Here is a 12,799-nt window from a genome sequence, read left to right as displayed (position 1 = left end):
CAGTTCGAATCCCAACCTGCCAAGGTGCCATTGTTCAAAGGGGACCTCACACACTGCTTCCCGGGCGCCTTTCATGGCTGCCTGCTGCTCACCAAGGGTAATGGGTTAAATGGCAGGCCTAGCGGTTAAGGAAGCGGCACCGTAATTAGAAGGTTGCCGGTTCGAATCCCGACCCACCCAGTCCCCACACATTGCTCCCTGGCCGCCTTTCATGGCTGCCCGCTGCTCACCAAGGTTGATGGTTAAAAGCAGAGGACACGTTTTGTTGCGTCACCGTGTACTGTCACCGTGTACAACGACAATCGCTTCACTTTAAAAAAAGCAGAGGACGCATTTCGTTGTGTCACTGCTTCACAATGACAAACACTTCACTTTCACTTCACATGTCCATGAAACATTGCCCAAATTTGTATCTCCATTTGCAATTTAGGGCCTACAGACTCGTGATATACAAACAACAAGCATTAACCACGCGCAGAGTTGCATACACCAGCAACACAAGCTTTTATTTTACGGCTTGGTTTTATTCTATAGCGAAGAGGCCTGCTCGCCCATTCCGTGCGAGTCTAGCAGCCCCGCGCGTGTTGCATTGTGGGTATGGAATTCCCTAGACCGTCCCCGAGCCACTGCGCACGCGCAAGAGGAAACTCCATGATTTTTTTTTTTGGCACGGGATCCCAAGGAAAAAAAAACAGGAACTTGGAAACGGGGATAAACTGAACAAGGTACGCCGCCGAGTTCGCATCGGCGCGAAATCGGCGCCGATCTCCGCGTCGGGCCGCGAAGTCGACGCGGCCGCGCGGGCGGCCGGACGCGCCAGGGGGGCGGGCGTGAATGGAACCGCGAAGCGGCCGCCGCGGCCGACGAAGGGACCGTCTGGAAATTAAAGTCATTCGCGGGCGACAATGCGAGCGGGCGCGACCGCCGGCGCCCCGTCCCGCGTCGCTCGGGGCATTTCCACGGGACGCGGACGCGCGGCGCCCGCGGCGGGCCGCGGCCGCGGCTCGGCGCCCAACTCTTGTCAGCCGCCCGCTTAGCTGCCGCCGCGCCGCGGGTCCTGCGGAAAACTTGGTAAACAGAGAGAGTGTTAGCGGGCTAGCCGCGACGGGCTAGCTAGCTGTGCGCGGACGGAGTGTCGGTTTGGACAATAAAACCGGGCGGCGGAGCGACAAAACCCGCCTGTCCCCCCCCACCGCGGCCCGTGGCTCCGTGTTTTTTTTTATTTTTGTCTTTTTCGGCGCTCAAGGCTGCGGCGGGGCATTTGTTTACACCCGGCCGGGATGAATGGTCGGTCGCTAGCCTGCTAGCGCTGTCCCGGCAGCCCCGTCTGAGTTTAGTCCGCGTTACTGGAGTAACGCCGCGTCCGTCCTGTCACCGCCGAGGTGACTTTACCCGGTCGTCTCGACCCCGCCGTGCCGCTGCGTGGACATTATTCACCCGCTTGGCCGCGACGGGATCCACGGTCCGCAGTATTGAGCGTTGAAATCATCATCATCATCATCTTTTTTTTTTTTTTTTTTTTTTTTTTTAAGACAAAGGCCGCATACTCTGTTTAGGGGAATAGAAATCAAATGTATGGAATTTTAAACCTCTTTGGGAATACACTGATAATTAGAAAATGTTTTCGGGAAAGTTTTTTTTGTCGTTGTTGACTGTACCTTGTCCTCACTTAACCAGAGTTAAGAAATAATAATTATTTTTCATTACTATTTCATTATTATTTTTTTCTTTTGTTGTGAGAACCATTTACACTTTCTATACTCTTGGATAATTATGCAGAATACCCATATTCTGAGCGCTTACTGCTTCTTGGGTCATTAATTACGTAATATTTATATATAACCATGTCTTGACTAATTTTCAATGTCCTTGCGGCCCTCTGAACAAAAATCAGTATTTTTCTTGGATGTTACACTTGGATGTTACACTCTCACATTTGGGAAAAGTCTGCTGCCAAGACTTCAAACAGGAAACCCAGTGATACATTTCACACGTCTTGTTATCCACACCTCTGTGAGCCTTCTGCTTTCCTGCAGCAGAGCTGGTGGATTCCCAGCCGGCTGACAAGAAAGTCTAAAATTGTCAGGCTGTCTGCAGAAACACCCACGCGTCCCATTTGTTGGGTGGCTCTCGACACTATATATATATATATATATATATATATATATATATGTGTGTGTGTGTGTGTAATAATGGTGATAATGTGAGATGTGGTTTCTGTTGTTCTCGTTATTCAGATAATTAAAAAGCCAACTTATTATTCTTCTTCTTTTTTTTTTTTTTTTTTTTTTTTGAAGGTTTCTGAAGGTTTCAGGACCAGAGTGGAGTGTGAGAAGGTCGCACGGAAAAGGGCACGTGCAGTTTGCACGCTGCTCAGCTGGCCAGGCGTTGACCGAGTGTGTTCTGCTCAGTTCTGCGAAGATGTCCTCGAACGGGCTGATTCCATGGATAGTACCGACCGTGGATATATGAAGATGAAACGGTGAGGAGCTTTTTTCCTTTTTTTTCTAATTTAATTTCCCAACAGCAAGAAAACGGTTTGAAATCAGTTCAGTTCGTCCTTTTTTTTTTTTTTTTTTTTTTTTTGTACTAACGGAACCCCGTCCGGCTTCCCAGGTGCTGGAAGCCTGAAAGCAGAAAATGACAGGAGGTAGTGAGTGTGCTGGCGGAGACAACGATGGTGTCCCCACACTGACAGCGCAGGTTCCCGTGGGCTGGCAACGAAAAGTGGAGGATGGAGCGGTGTCCTACGTCAGGTGGGCTGTGGCAGCGTTTGCCGTAAATGAAATTCAAGACTTGGACGACAAATGTCACATTTTACTCTTGGCCAGATGAACTCGTCCTGTTTTGCTCGTTAGTTGACCACGTTTGTCAGCTGCCGTGAGTTTCGGCTGCACGTCAAAATTCGTCAGAATGGCTCATGCTGTCCTGTTGTCCTTTTTCTCAACAGCCCCAGCGGCACCGTCCTTTCTTCGGTGGAGGAGGTGAGGGCATATCTGTTGTCAGACAGCACGTGTAAGTGTGGGCTGGAGTGTCCACTGGTTGTCCACAAGGTAAGATGTTGCCAGGTATTATGAATGATTGAAGTCATTTGAGCAATAGGCGGTTTTGGTGCATAATAACAAAAAAAATGCACGATTTCTGTGTGCATGTTTCTGTTTTTTAATATTTAACTGTCTTGTTAATTGCCTGCGTACTTCCTCTTTAAAGTCACAACTTTAGAATGAGTAGTTCCTCTCTGCATCTGGTGCTCTGACCTGCCTCCTCTAAGAGGTCACAGGCATCCTCTTACCGCTCTGTCACTGTCACTTGTAGGTGTTCAACTTTGACCCAGTGGCGGCCGTGCGACCACAGAAACAACAGTCTGGAAAAGCAGAAGAGGACATGACCAAGCTCTGTAACCACCGCAGGAAAGTGGTTGCCATGGCAGCACTCTGCCGTAGCATGCAGGTCTCCCAGCTTCCTCTCCATGGCACAGGTACTGTCCGCTCCACTGGCGGGACGAGTTGTTAGCGTTGAACATGTCCGCCTCCCTTCTCTCGTTGTCTTTACATTTGAGTGAACAACTTGCCCGTTTTGTTTGGGAGGCTTTCAAACAGGGGTCACCAACCGGGGTCCCGGAGGGCACCAGACCCTCACATCTTTGATCCGGATGTTCCACCACACCTGATTAAATTCAAGAACTGGGCCATAATAAGTACAGAAGTTCTGTCAGGTGTGCTAACAATGTGCCTCAAGGTGGTTGGTGACTCCTGCTTTAGAGGCATGTCTGCCAAGTGAACGGGGTATTATAATGGCAAAGAAGAGATTTACGGAGCTTACTGACTAATATTTCATGGAGTTATGTGTTTGGTCAAGATCGTCACAAGGAGTATTTTGAATCTTATGAGGCAGATCAGAAGGATTTTTTTATGTCATTTCATTTACAGCATTTACCAGACGCCCTTATCCAGAGCGACTTACAATCAGTAGTGACAGGGACAGTCCCCCCCTGGAGACACTTAGGGTTAAGTGTCTTGCTCAGGGACACAATGGTAGTAAGTGGGATTTGAACCTGGGTCTTCTGGTTCATAGGAGAGTGTGTTACCCCACTAGGCTACTAGCACGTCAACTGGTCTGTTGCAATAGAGCATCGGGCCCCATTAGATGAATAGTTTTCAAGGTTAGGCAACATTAGGCTTCACACACACACATGCAGCTTCAGAGGTGTTTGTGGGTTGATGGAGCTCCAGAGTCCTGCAACCCTGCAAGTCACTTTGTTCAAGGCGTAAATAACCCTCAATTTAACCTGCTGTCTCAGGTTTTTCTGCATATCTACATGCCCTTGCAATCGTAATCAGACCATGACACAAGTAAAGATTCATGCCTGTGAAGTAACCTGCAATATTTTTGCTTTGCAGGAAACGTGTTTGGTTCCTCAGAAGTCAGGGAGCAGAGAGGGGGCATGTCAGTGGTCCGGGAGGATGGAAGCCATTGCACTTACTCTGTCCAGCCACGGCTCTCGGCTCAGCCAAAGCCCAGCGGCAACTTCCCGCTGCCTGCTCCCCCGACACTCCTTCACAACGGCTCCCTGCCCCACTCCAACTCCATTCTGCCCCCTGACCCAACCCTTGTGTCCAGGCACACGGCGCCATTGTCCCCTGGATGCAGCACCATTGGCTACGGGAAGCCGCAGTGGTACCCTCGACCGGCCACACCTCAGAGCATCATACAGAGACCGCCTCACACCCCGGGCTCGCCGAGTGCTTCAAAGCCGCAAATCTACCCGCTGGACGCGTCCCTCTCCTCACCTGTCGTGACCGCGAGGGTCGGGCAGCACCATCAACAGGGAGGCCGAGTGACGTCCCCCTCTCCCCTGTCACTTTGCCCGTCGCCTTCCAGAACGTTCGACTCTACCTCTCCGCACCAACGTTCGCGCCACTCCTCCGCCTCCTCGACACTCTCTGAGCAGGGCGTGGGGTACCCCATGGGCCCTAAGCAGTCCCCTCTCCCCTCCTCTACACCCTGCCTGTCACCCAAAGTCCCCCTACCTCCGGTGAGCCCTCGGAGCCGACTGGAGGGAATGCTGCAGCATTTCAAGGACTGTAGCAACAGTGGCTCTGGCAACACCAACAGCACTGCACCCCAGTTCCACAATGCTCAGAGTAACCAAAGTAACTTTCAGGTACCCCAAAATCTGGCCCCTTTCCCCTGTGACAGGAAGAACGGACCCGTGGGGTCCCCCGGGGGCACCGGTGGGTTCCTTGGCGTGCCACTAGGACCGCTTCCGAACCAGCCGAAGACCCAGCAGCACGTCACGTCTTTCCCAGCAAGCAGCCTGCTCTCCGCGGCTGCCAAGGCCCAAATGGCCAACCAGAAGATGCAGGCTTCAGGCGGCACCCCGGACACGGGTGGCGTCCCCCCCACAGGCGCGGACAAGGAGCTCAAGCAACCCAAGGTATTGATTAGCACTTTAAACAGTAGCCTCAATCCCCCCAGTGCTCGACCGCTGCCCGTCATCAACTTCCTGCTCCCGTACTCCTCCCCCTCACACACCCAGACGTCCAGCAGCACCCTCCCTGTCTCCCTGACGACGGAGAAGATGTCCCGTCGCAAACGCCAGCGCCGGTCACCCACTGTCCTCAGCATGCTGAAGGAGTCGCAGCTGAACAGCCTTTCTTGCTCCTCCTCCACCTCCACCTCCCCGTCCTCCTCCCCCCGCACCCCGCTCCTCTCACCCCAACCCGAGAGCCACCAGCCCAACCAGCGCTGCACCTCCAGCCTCCAGCCCCAACCCAGCCCTCCGAAGCAAGCGGACACCGAGGAGCCGAAGAGGTCGCTCCCCCACCCGCCGTCCCAGCCCCTCTCCGCCCTCCTCCAGCTGCTCAGCATGCAGAACGCTCAGGCCTCTGCTCAGGCTCCAGCCGGCTCGGCTCCGCCCTTGAGCATCAGACACGCCTCCGCTCAGCACTCTCTGCTGGGCCTGGCGGTGCCCCAGTCGCCTCTGGAGGACCAAGCCCAGGCCTTCTCCCTCATCGCCCTCCCCGAGGAGATGGACTGCCCCTCACCCGCCCTCAAGTCCGACGCCCACTCCGTTCTCAACCTCAGCCGGCACCGGTCCTCCGCAACCTCCGCCGGGCCTCAGCAGGACGTGGACCATCAGGTCCTTAGCATTTTGGACCGGCTGTCCCCACTCGCGTTGGTGGAAAAGGGCTGTGGGTCCAAACCCGGCGATGGGGCACACGACGACACCGGCTACACCTCCGGCCAGAGCCAGGAGGCAGAAGGTGGGTGTGCCGCTTATTTTTCAGATTTGAAACCGCTTGTACCTGACGCCATTTTTTTTTTTTTTTTTTTTTTTTTTTTACGCTGATGATATGAGTAGCAGGCAGGTTTTGGACCGGTCCGGTGGCCCTTTTATTTTTATTTTTTTAGATCCACTAAATAGCAAAACTGACAGTCAGAAGAAATAGCATCTAAAGTAGGGCAGGTAAGCCGCTGGGAGTTCCTGCGTTTCATCTCCGTTTCTCCCCCATCACGTTTTTTATTCAGCTCTACGAGAAGTTCTTTTTGAATAATACATCAAAGTTTGATTTTTCAACAGTTGTTTGCAGACTTTTTTTTTTGTTTTGAAACTCATCACTAGGCTCGTTTTTGCAGTTAAATATTTGGAGAAAACTGATCTGAGGTCATTTACTCGAGGCAGTAATGCGTGCGCCGCAATGAGTTCGGTATTAAGTGGGTTTTATCTCATCAGGCTCTGTGGTGGCGTTGGAACCCGAGGAACCTACAGAACCGAGACATCTGACCCCCTGCGCTCCTGAATCGGACCTGGCTCTGCCCTCTGGGCCCGTGGACGCCACCAGCCCCCTGCAGTTGGCCGAATCGTTCCCGTTCATGAACCAGGATCAGCTCCTTCAGCTCCTTTCTGTCAATTCCGGGCTGCCTTCCCTTCTTCCACCGTTCCTGGGCTCCCTGCCCATGGGTCTGTGGGCCGGCGCCCAACAGACAACCCCGAGCACCACCCAGCAACAGCCCCCACAGCAAACCGGCCTGATCAGTCCAAGCTCCCATCTAAACATCCTACCGTCTGTCTTAGGAGCTCAGGGAGACTTTCCAGTCAATCTCATTAGCCTGTTAAACCCTGCGGCCACTGTCCCCATGCAGAACCAGGCTGGGGATCCTGGGGAGAAGCCAGGGCTCCAGGCTCTCCTCATGGCCTCGCTGTTGATGGGCCAACAGCAGGCAGCCACTATGTTACCCCTCCCTGGCCTGGGCCACCTGAACTTGGACATACCCCTTCAGCAGCAGCAGCAGTCGCCGCAGCAACCGCACTTCCCCCCGCTACCAGATGCCTTGTCTCTGGAAAAGACACCGGGGCTCTTGGATGCTCTGCTGACCGGCCCCGGAATACTCGAGGCCCTCCAAGGCCTGGTGGCCACGGGCGACGGGAGCCTGCCTGCCACCCAGTCCCTCCTGCTTTCTGCCCCCCTGCCCCACCCAGCCTTCCTGTCGCTTAACCCCGCCCTGCTGGCTGCTACCTTAGGTCCTGCCGACCCGCTCTCTGCCCCCCAGCTGCCCTCGCCAGCGCACACTCAGGTACCTGCCTGCCTTCTAGTCCCTAAACACCAACTTCGCTTTTAGAGCGGTGCATGCGTCTGGATGCTCGAAAAATGTGGAAGGGGTCTGCTTTTCATTTTTTTTTTGTTTTTTTTGTCAATGTTCTTTTATTTGCTTTTTTAAATGTAACTTTAAATGACTGAACCAAGAAATAATTGACTATTTTTTTTCTTTATTAGGGCCTCTGTCACTCAAACTGACATCAAGCAAGTGAACTTCCATTTAGCCACCTATAAATTAGCCAACGCAGAGATCTTTATGAGTTATGACTCTAATTATTTGTTGTAAATATCACATTTCAATCTGAACTGTTTAATTAATCGATCGAAACACTGTAAAGTGGACCATGGTGTGAGAACTGTTGCAGTGCAAAAGGTAGAAGACAAGCACACGTTTTTCTTTCTGCAAAGTTTATATCTCATGGTGATGCAATGGGCCTCAGAAATGCATGTTTCGGATAATTAAAGGGTTAACCAAGTCTAGGGTGAAACTTTTGTAACCTGTATACCTTGTTTTAACTTTAGGGGATGATATCAACACCCCCTTCCTCTACCTCCGTTTCTTGCTCCCCACTGATGCCCAGCGCTGTGGCTGATGAAGTCGGCTCCCTGGTGTCCATCACAGACCAGGATAAGAGCAGCGCACAGACACCTCCACTTCTGCCCGCTCTCTTTCCTCCAGGCTTGATAGGTCAGTGTTAATGGTTTTGTTGTGCTGCGCTGTCGTTCTCTACATTCAAAAATCTCCTCTGTTCAGAGAACACCTGCCCGCCTGCAGCATCTTCACTTGCACTTATCTGAAACTGTGCAAACTTCTACTCTTCACACTTTTAATCGTGAAGGTTAATTGGCAACGTCTAGTTGCCTATTAACCTTCTGCCAGGTGCTAGTGTAATTCACCTCATGTGTCTGAAGTCCTAATGTTTTATATGTATGAATACTTACAATGACATTTTCACCACACATTTGTTCTTCCCAACATAAAAAAAACTGGCATTGTCACAAGTCATTGGCTTTGCTCTTTTGGGCTCAATTTGACTTCCATACTCACAGAGATCCTGTTTGGAAACCCATTTGGCAGCTGAAATTGTCGCCTTTTTTTCTTGCAATTGTATAGAAGCTAATTATCGTAACTGCTAGCAGTTACATTACATTGTCTTTGGACACAGCTCCAGCAACAGTTTAACCAATCGCTCTTTCTTTATCAGGATTGGCCTGTTTTTTACTTCATATAATGATCTGCATTTTCCCAGTGCCTTTTTATCACGCATCTGACTTATGGAACTAATCGAGCATTCGTGTTTCTTGTACTCCAAAAGAAGCGTACGTGTTCACGGGCGACGCATGCTGTTTTTTGCAGGAGACCTCGCGGCTCTGGGTAACATCAGTGGGCTCCACAGCTTACTGGGAGCCGGACCTCTGCTGCTGCCCCAGGTTGCGGCTCCGACGCTGGGCATGCCCCTCCCCCAGGGCCAGGGCACCCTCAACCCCCTAGCCTGCCTCGTCAACAGCCTGCAGGTCTGGATCTTTCTTTCCTTCCACTTTACAGTGCGGTGATATGAAACAAGGCAAGTGTGGAAGGTGTGAAATATAATATTTGGCAGAACAGTGTGTAGAAACCTTTTCTGAATTTGTGGAGATGCCATGTCTTTTAACCAGGATGATTGGCATCTATAATTGAGATGGTTTTTGACTGTGTCCCCAGCCATACTGTCATGCGCCCAAGAGTTTACCTGCCCTGCCTCTTCCTGTTTCATTTGCAGCTCAACATGGGTCCTACTCTCACTGTGGGTGACAAACCACTTGGCCTAAATGAGCCCACCAACCCTCCTCAGGAGGAGGACATTCCTCTGTCTCAGCTAGCCCAGGACTCTGTGCCCAACCCTGGCCACGTCCAGGAGTCCCAGCCTCAGCAGAGAGAGGGCTCGTCCGGGGGCCTGTTTGACCCATACGGCTCCTTCATGGACACCATCTACACCTCCTTTCTCCAGGTCAGTGGGAAGGAGTCGGAGGGCGGGGCTTCTTCCAGTCCCCTCTCCTACCCCACAGACCTCCCTACCCTGATGGCGCAGACGAGTGCCCCGCCCTCGCTCAGCCCACGGAGAGCCTGCTCAATACACAACCCCGACTTATCCCGCCTCAGCATGGAGGCCGCCCAGTCCCCAGCCCGAGGCACACCCAAACTCAGCGAGGACCCTTCGTCCACACCTCCACCCAGTAAGCCGGGGGGCTCTGAGGGTCACATCGAACCCCCTCTGCCCCCTTCGTTCTTAGAGGAGGCCAAAACCGAAGGAGTTTACAGTAACGGACTGGCGCTGGGTGCTGCCAACCCGGGCATGCAGGTGGAAGAAGATGACGGTGGGGAGGAAAAGCCACGCCCTCTGGGCTACTTAAGCCCCAGAAATAACAGCGAGGCCGTGGAGGACGGCCTCGCTGGTAAAGAGGCCGTGCCGGGGAAGGTGTGTATACGCATGAAATAGCGTCTTATGCCACAGTCCTGGAAATATATATTAAGGAAGAAAAAAAATCACAAATATTATTTTAGATGTACTTTTGATGTAAAAGATGCTATTTGTTAGTAGGTTTACCTACTCAGTGCAAAGCTTTGTCTGCTGCACTTGGAAGATGAGAGGAGGGCAGCACACAGCACATTAGGGTCAGTGGTGGCCTAGCGGTTAAGGAAGCGGCCCCGTAATAAGAAGGTTGCCGGTTCGAATCCTGATCCGCCAAGGTGCCACCGAGGTGCCACTGAGCAAAGCACCGTCCCCACACACTGCTCCCCGAGCACTCACCCCACACACTGCTCACCAAGGGTGATGGGTTAAATGCAGAGGAAAAATTTCACTGTGTGCTGTGCCGCTGTGTATCACAATGACGATCACTTCACCTTAAACACACAGCCCCGTTTTCACTCTAAATACATCTTCATTCGTAAAAAAATGTCCTTGTTCGGCTTTAAAAGCTGCAGCTTCCCGTCAGCATTCAGGGTAACCGCGAATTTTGGTTGGTCTTAAGATGAAAGGGCGGTTGGCGAAAATGCCGAACTGATTGTGCATTCAGGATTTGTCCCGTCCACTGACCACCCTGCCCCTTCTATTGTCCCCAAGGTGCCTGCTGTGAGAGCGGGACCCAGGAGAGGACGGAAGAGGAAACAAGTGTAAGCCTAAATTAGTAAACCAGATTATTGATGTCGTTTCATCTGCGGCGTGTGGTTTTTATATGTTCATTTATCATTTTATTTTTCAAAATTAGACTTGAGAGGGTGCCAGATGGTCCGGGAGATACCGACAGCATCATAGAAGAGCCACACGTCACGGTAAAACCAGATTCCTTTGATTTTATCAGAATCACGGTCTGTTTTAACTGATGTATGCTGCCAGTCTTATTAAGCATCAGTATTTTCATCGTTTAATATCAAACAAGAAGTTAATTCCCTTAAATATAGTTAAAAGAACCAAGTCTGTCTCCTCACTCCAGTCACTTTACATGTGCTACACATATAATAGTGGGATTTTAAAGAAAAATACCCGAAATATGGAATACAAAAGCACCCATTTAAGAAAGGCTGAGTGCAACATCTTGTCTCCTCTCTCCTCTGGTTTGTGGCTGAATCATTGCAAGACAAATACGACCCACCCAGTGGCAAGTTGGCCAAAATATACGTTAAAAAAGCCTGTACATTGTGAACTACAGCAAATGTAATTACGTAATCGTGTGATAATTTTAGGCCACGTTTTGAATTATACTTACGTTTTTGTGCCGTTTTTCTGTCCTTGTGTGTTGTGCGCAGACGGCACTGCCGAAATCAGTGAGGTCCACCAGGGGTAAACGGAGGAGGGTCTTAACATAGCCTTTTGCCAGAGGCTCCTCCCGACGCCCTGTACTCTTACCTCGCTACCCCACCAGCACCAGCACTGTCGGACCCGAGATGCCCGAACCGCAGAGTCATTGTGAACCTCTGCGCCTCACTGTGAAGACCCCTCCCCCCCCGCGGTGTGCTGTTAAAAGAAAACTGTCTTAGTGAGTTGTTGTGCTGTCGTGACCACTTCCCCGCACCGAAATTCGTCCGGAGACACCGAGCTGCTCGTCCGGTCACCGGACGAATGAAAGCTCGTTTTTCCGTGACGAATCGGTCGACGATCACTGAGTGCGGAGGCGTTTCTATGTGAATAGGACAGGCGTGTCTGTTCGTATTTTTGTTCATATTCATGTGTGTCTTTTGTGCATGTCACATCAGGGTTTTTAGAAAACTTGAACGGAGGAACACTCGCGTTTCGCGGCCAGCAGCGCTGCCCGTGCCCACCTTGCACGCTCACGCGGGGCTGCGGTGCCCCTCGCAGGCCGCGTCGCGCTACTACACCACACACTAAAATCCGGCGGTGGGCCGCCCAGGGCTGGAGTAACCCAGACCCCCCTCCCCCGAGTAACAGTGACCGCATCTTGCCATTCCTTTTCAGCCGCACATTCGCTGCACATGGACATGGCAGTGGCATCAGTTACTTGTTTTAATTCAGCACTACCGGGATCCGTTACCAGAATTGATTCTTTTAGATGGAAGCATTTAGTCCGTTGTAGATAATCATGGCACTCTAGCAGAAACGGCTCCTACCTCTCAAATCCACTGAGATTAAGTTTTTTTATAAATATATATATATATTTCTGTTTTTTTTTTTTGTTTTTTTTTTCCCTCCTGTGTGTGTTTTTGTCTGGGATGGGAGGAGAGTGTGACGAGGATGATGTGAGGTGTGTGTGTGTGTGTGTGTCTTTCCCCCTATTAAGGAGAAGCACCCTGTCCTAGTTTATAGCGAGTCTCGGAACCCTACTGCCAGTTTCTTCACCAACGTAGGCACAAGTTACTGACTATTTAAATAAGTAATAATGAAGCAGAATATGCAATTTTACTATTGAATTTGTTTGTATATATGTACAGTTTTAGTATTTTATTTTGTACACATTTTTTAGGGGAAAAAAAAGATCAATTTGTAAAGTATTTCACCCTGGGGGTAAAAAAAAAACAAACAAAAAAAAACTCTCCTGTTCCTTTGTCATATTTTACATTTGATTTGTATAAAGAATTACTTTTAAAATTGTGACTGTAGCATTTTCCTCCTAAGTGGGAGTTCAACTTTTTTTATTTAACAGATTAAAAAAAAAAAAAAAAAAAAAAGTGTTTACCAAAATTCCGCTGCCTCGCTTTCTGT

The 12,799-nt window shown here is 50.7% G+C and overlaps 1 protein-coding gene across 4 annotated transcripts; it reads left to right on the top strand.

The window, feature by feature from the left end:
* Nucleotides 1-621: 621 nt before the first annotated feature.
* mbd6 (methyl-CpG binding domain protein 6) lies at nt 622-12,746 on the top strand. 4 transcript variants are annotated; one of them, XM_028999453.1, is made up of 13 exons: nt 622-725; nt 2,308-2,482; nt 2,617-2,756; nt 2,951-3,053; nt 3,316-3,478; nt 4,401-6,266; nt 6,737-7,578; nt 8,124-8,289; nt 8,959-9,116; nt 9,362-10,057; nt 10,706-10,755; nt 10,851-10,914; nt 11,389-12,746. In XM_028999453.1, the coding sequence occupies exons 3-13, from the start codon at nt 2,641-2,643 to the stop codon at nt 11,446-11,448; spliced, it is 4,284 nt and encodes a 1,427-aa protein (XP_028855286.1). In that variant the 5' UTR covers nt 622-725; nt 2,308-2,482; nt 2,617-2,640; the 3' UTR covers nt 11,449-12,746. The 4 variants fall into 4 exon arrangements, with proteins under 4 accessions (XP_028855286.1, XP_028855285.1, XP_028855287.1 ...); XM_028999452.1 differs by having other exon boundaries at nt 638-725; nt 2,298-2,482; XM_028999454.1 differs by lacking the exon at nt 622-725 and adding an exon at nt 823-1,071 and having other exon boundaries at nt 2,298-2,482.
* The last annotated feature ends 53 nt before the right edge of the window (nt 12,747-12,799 follow it).

The sequence above is a fragment of the Denticeps clupeoides genome, chromosome 12 (assembly GCF_900700375.1).
Source record: "Denticeps clupeoides chromosome 12, fDenClu1.1, whole genome shotgun sequence".
In the NCBI taxonomy this organism is placed as follows: Eukaryota; Metazoa; Chordata; class Actinopteri; order Clupeiformes; family Denticipitidae; genus Denticeps; species Denticeps clupeoides.
Note: the sequence above shows the minus strand (reverse complement) of the source record. Positions and strands in the feature narration are given on the sequence as shown.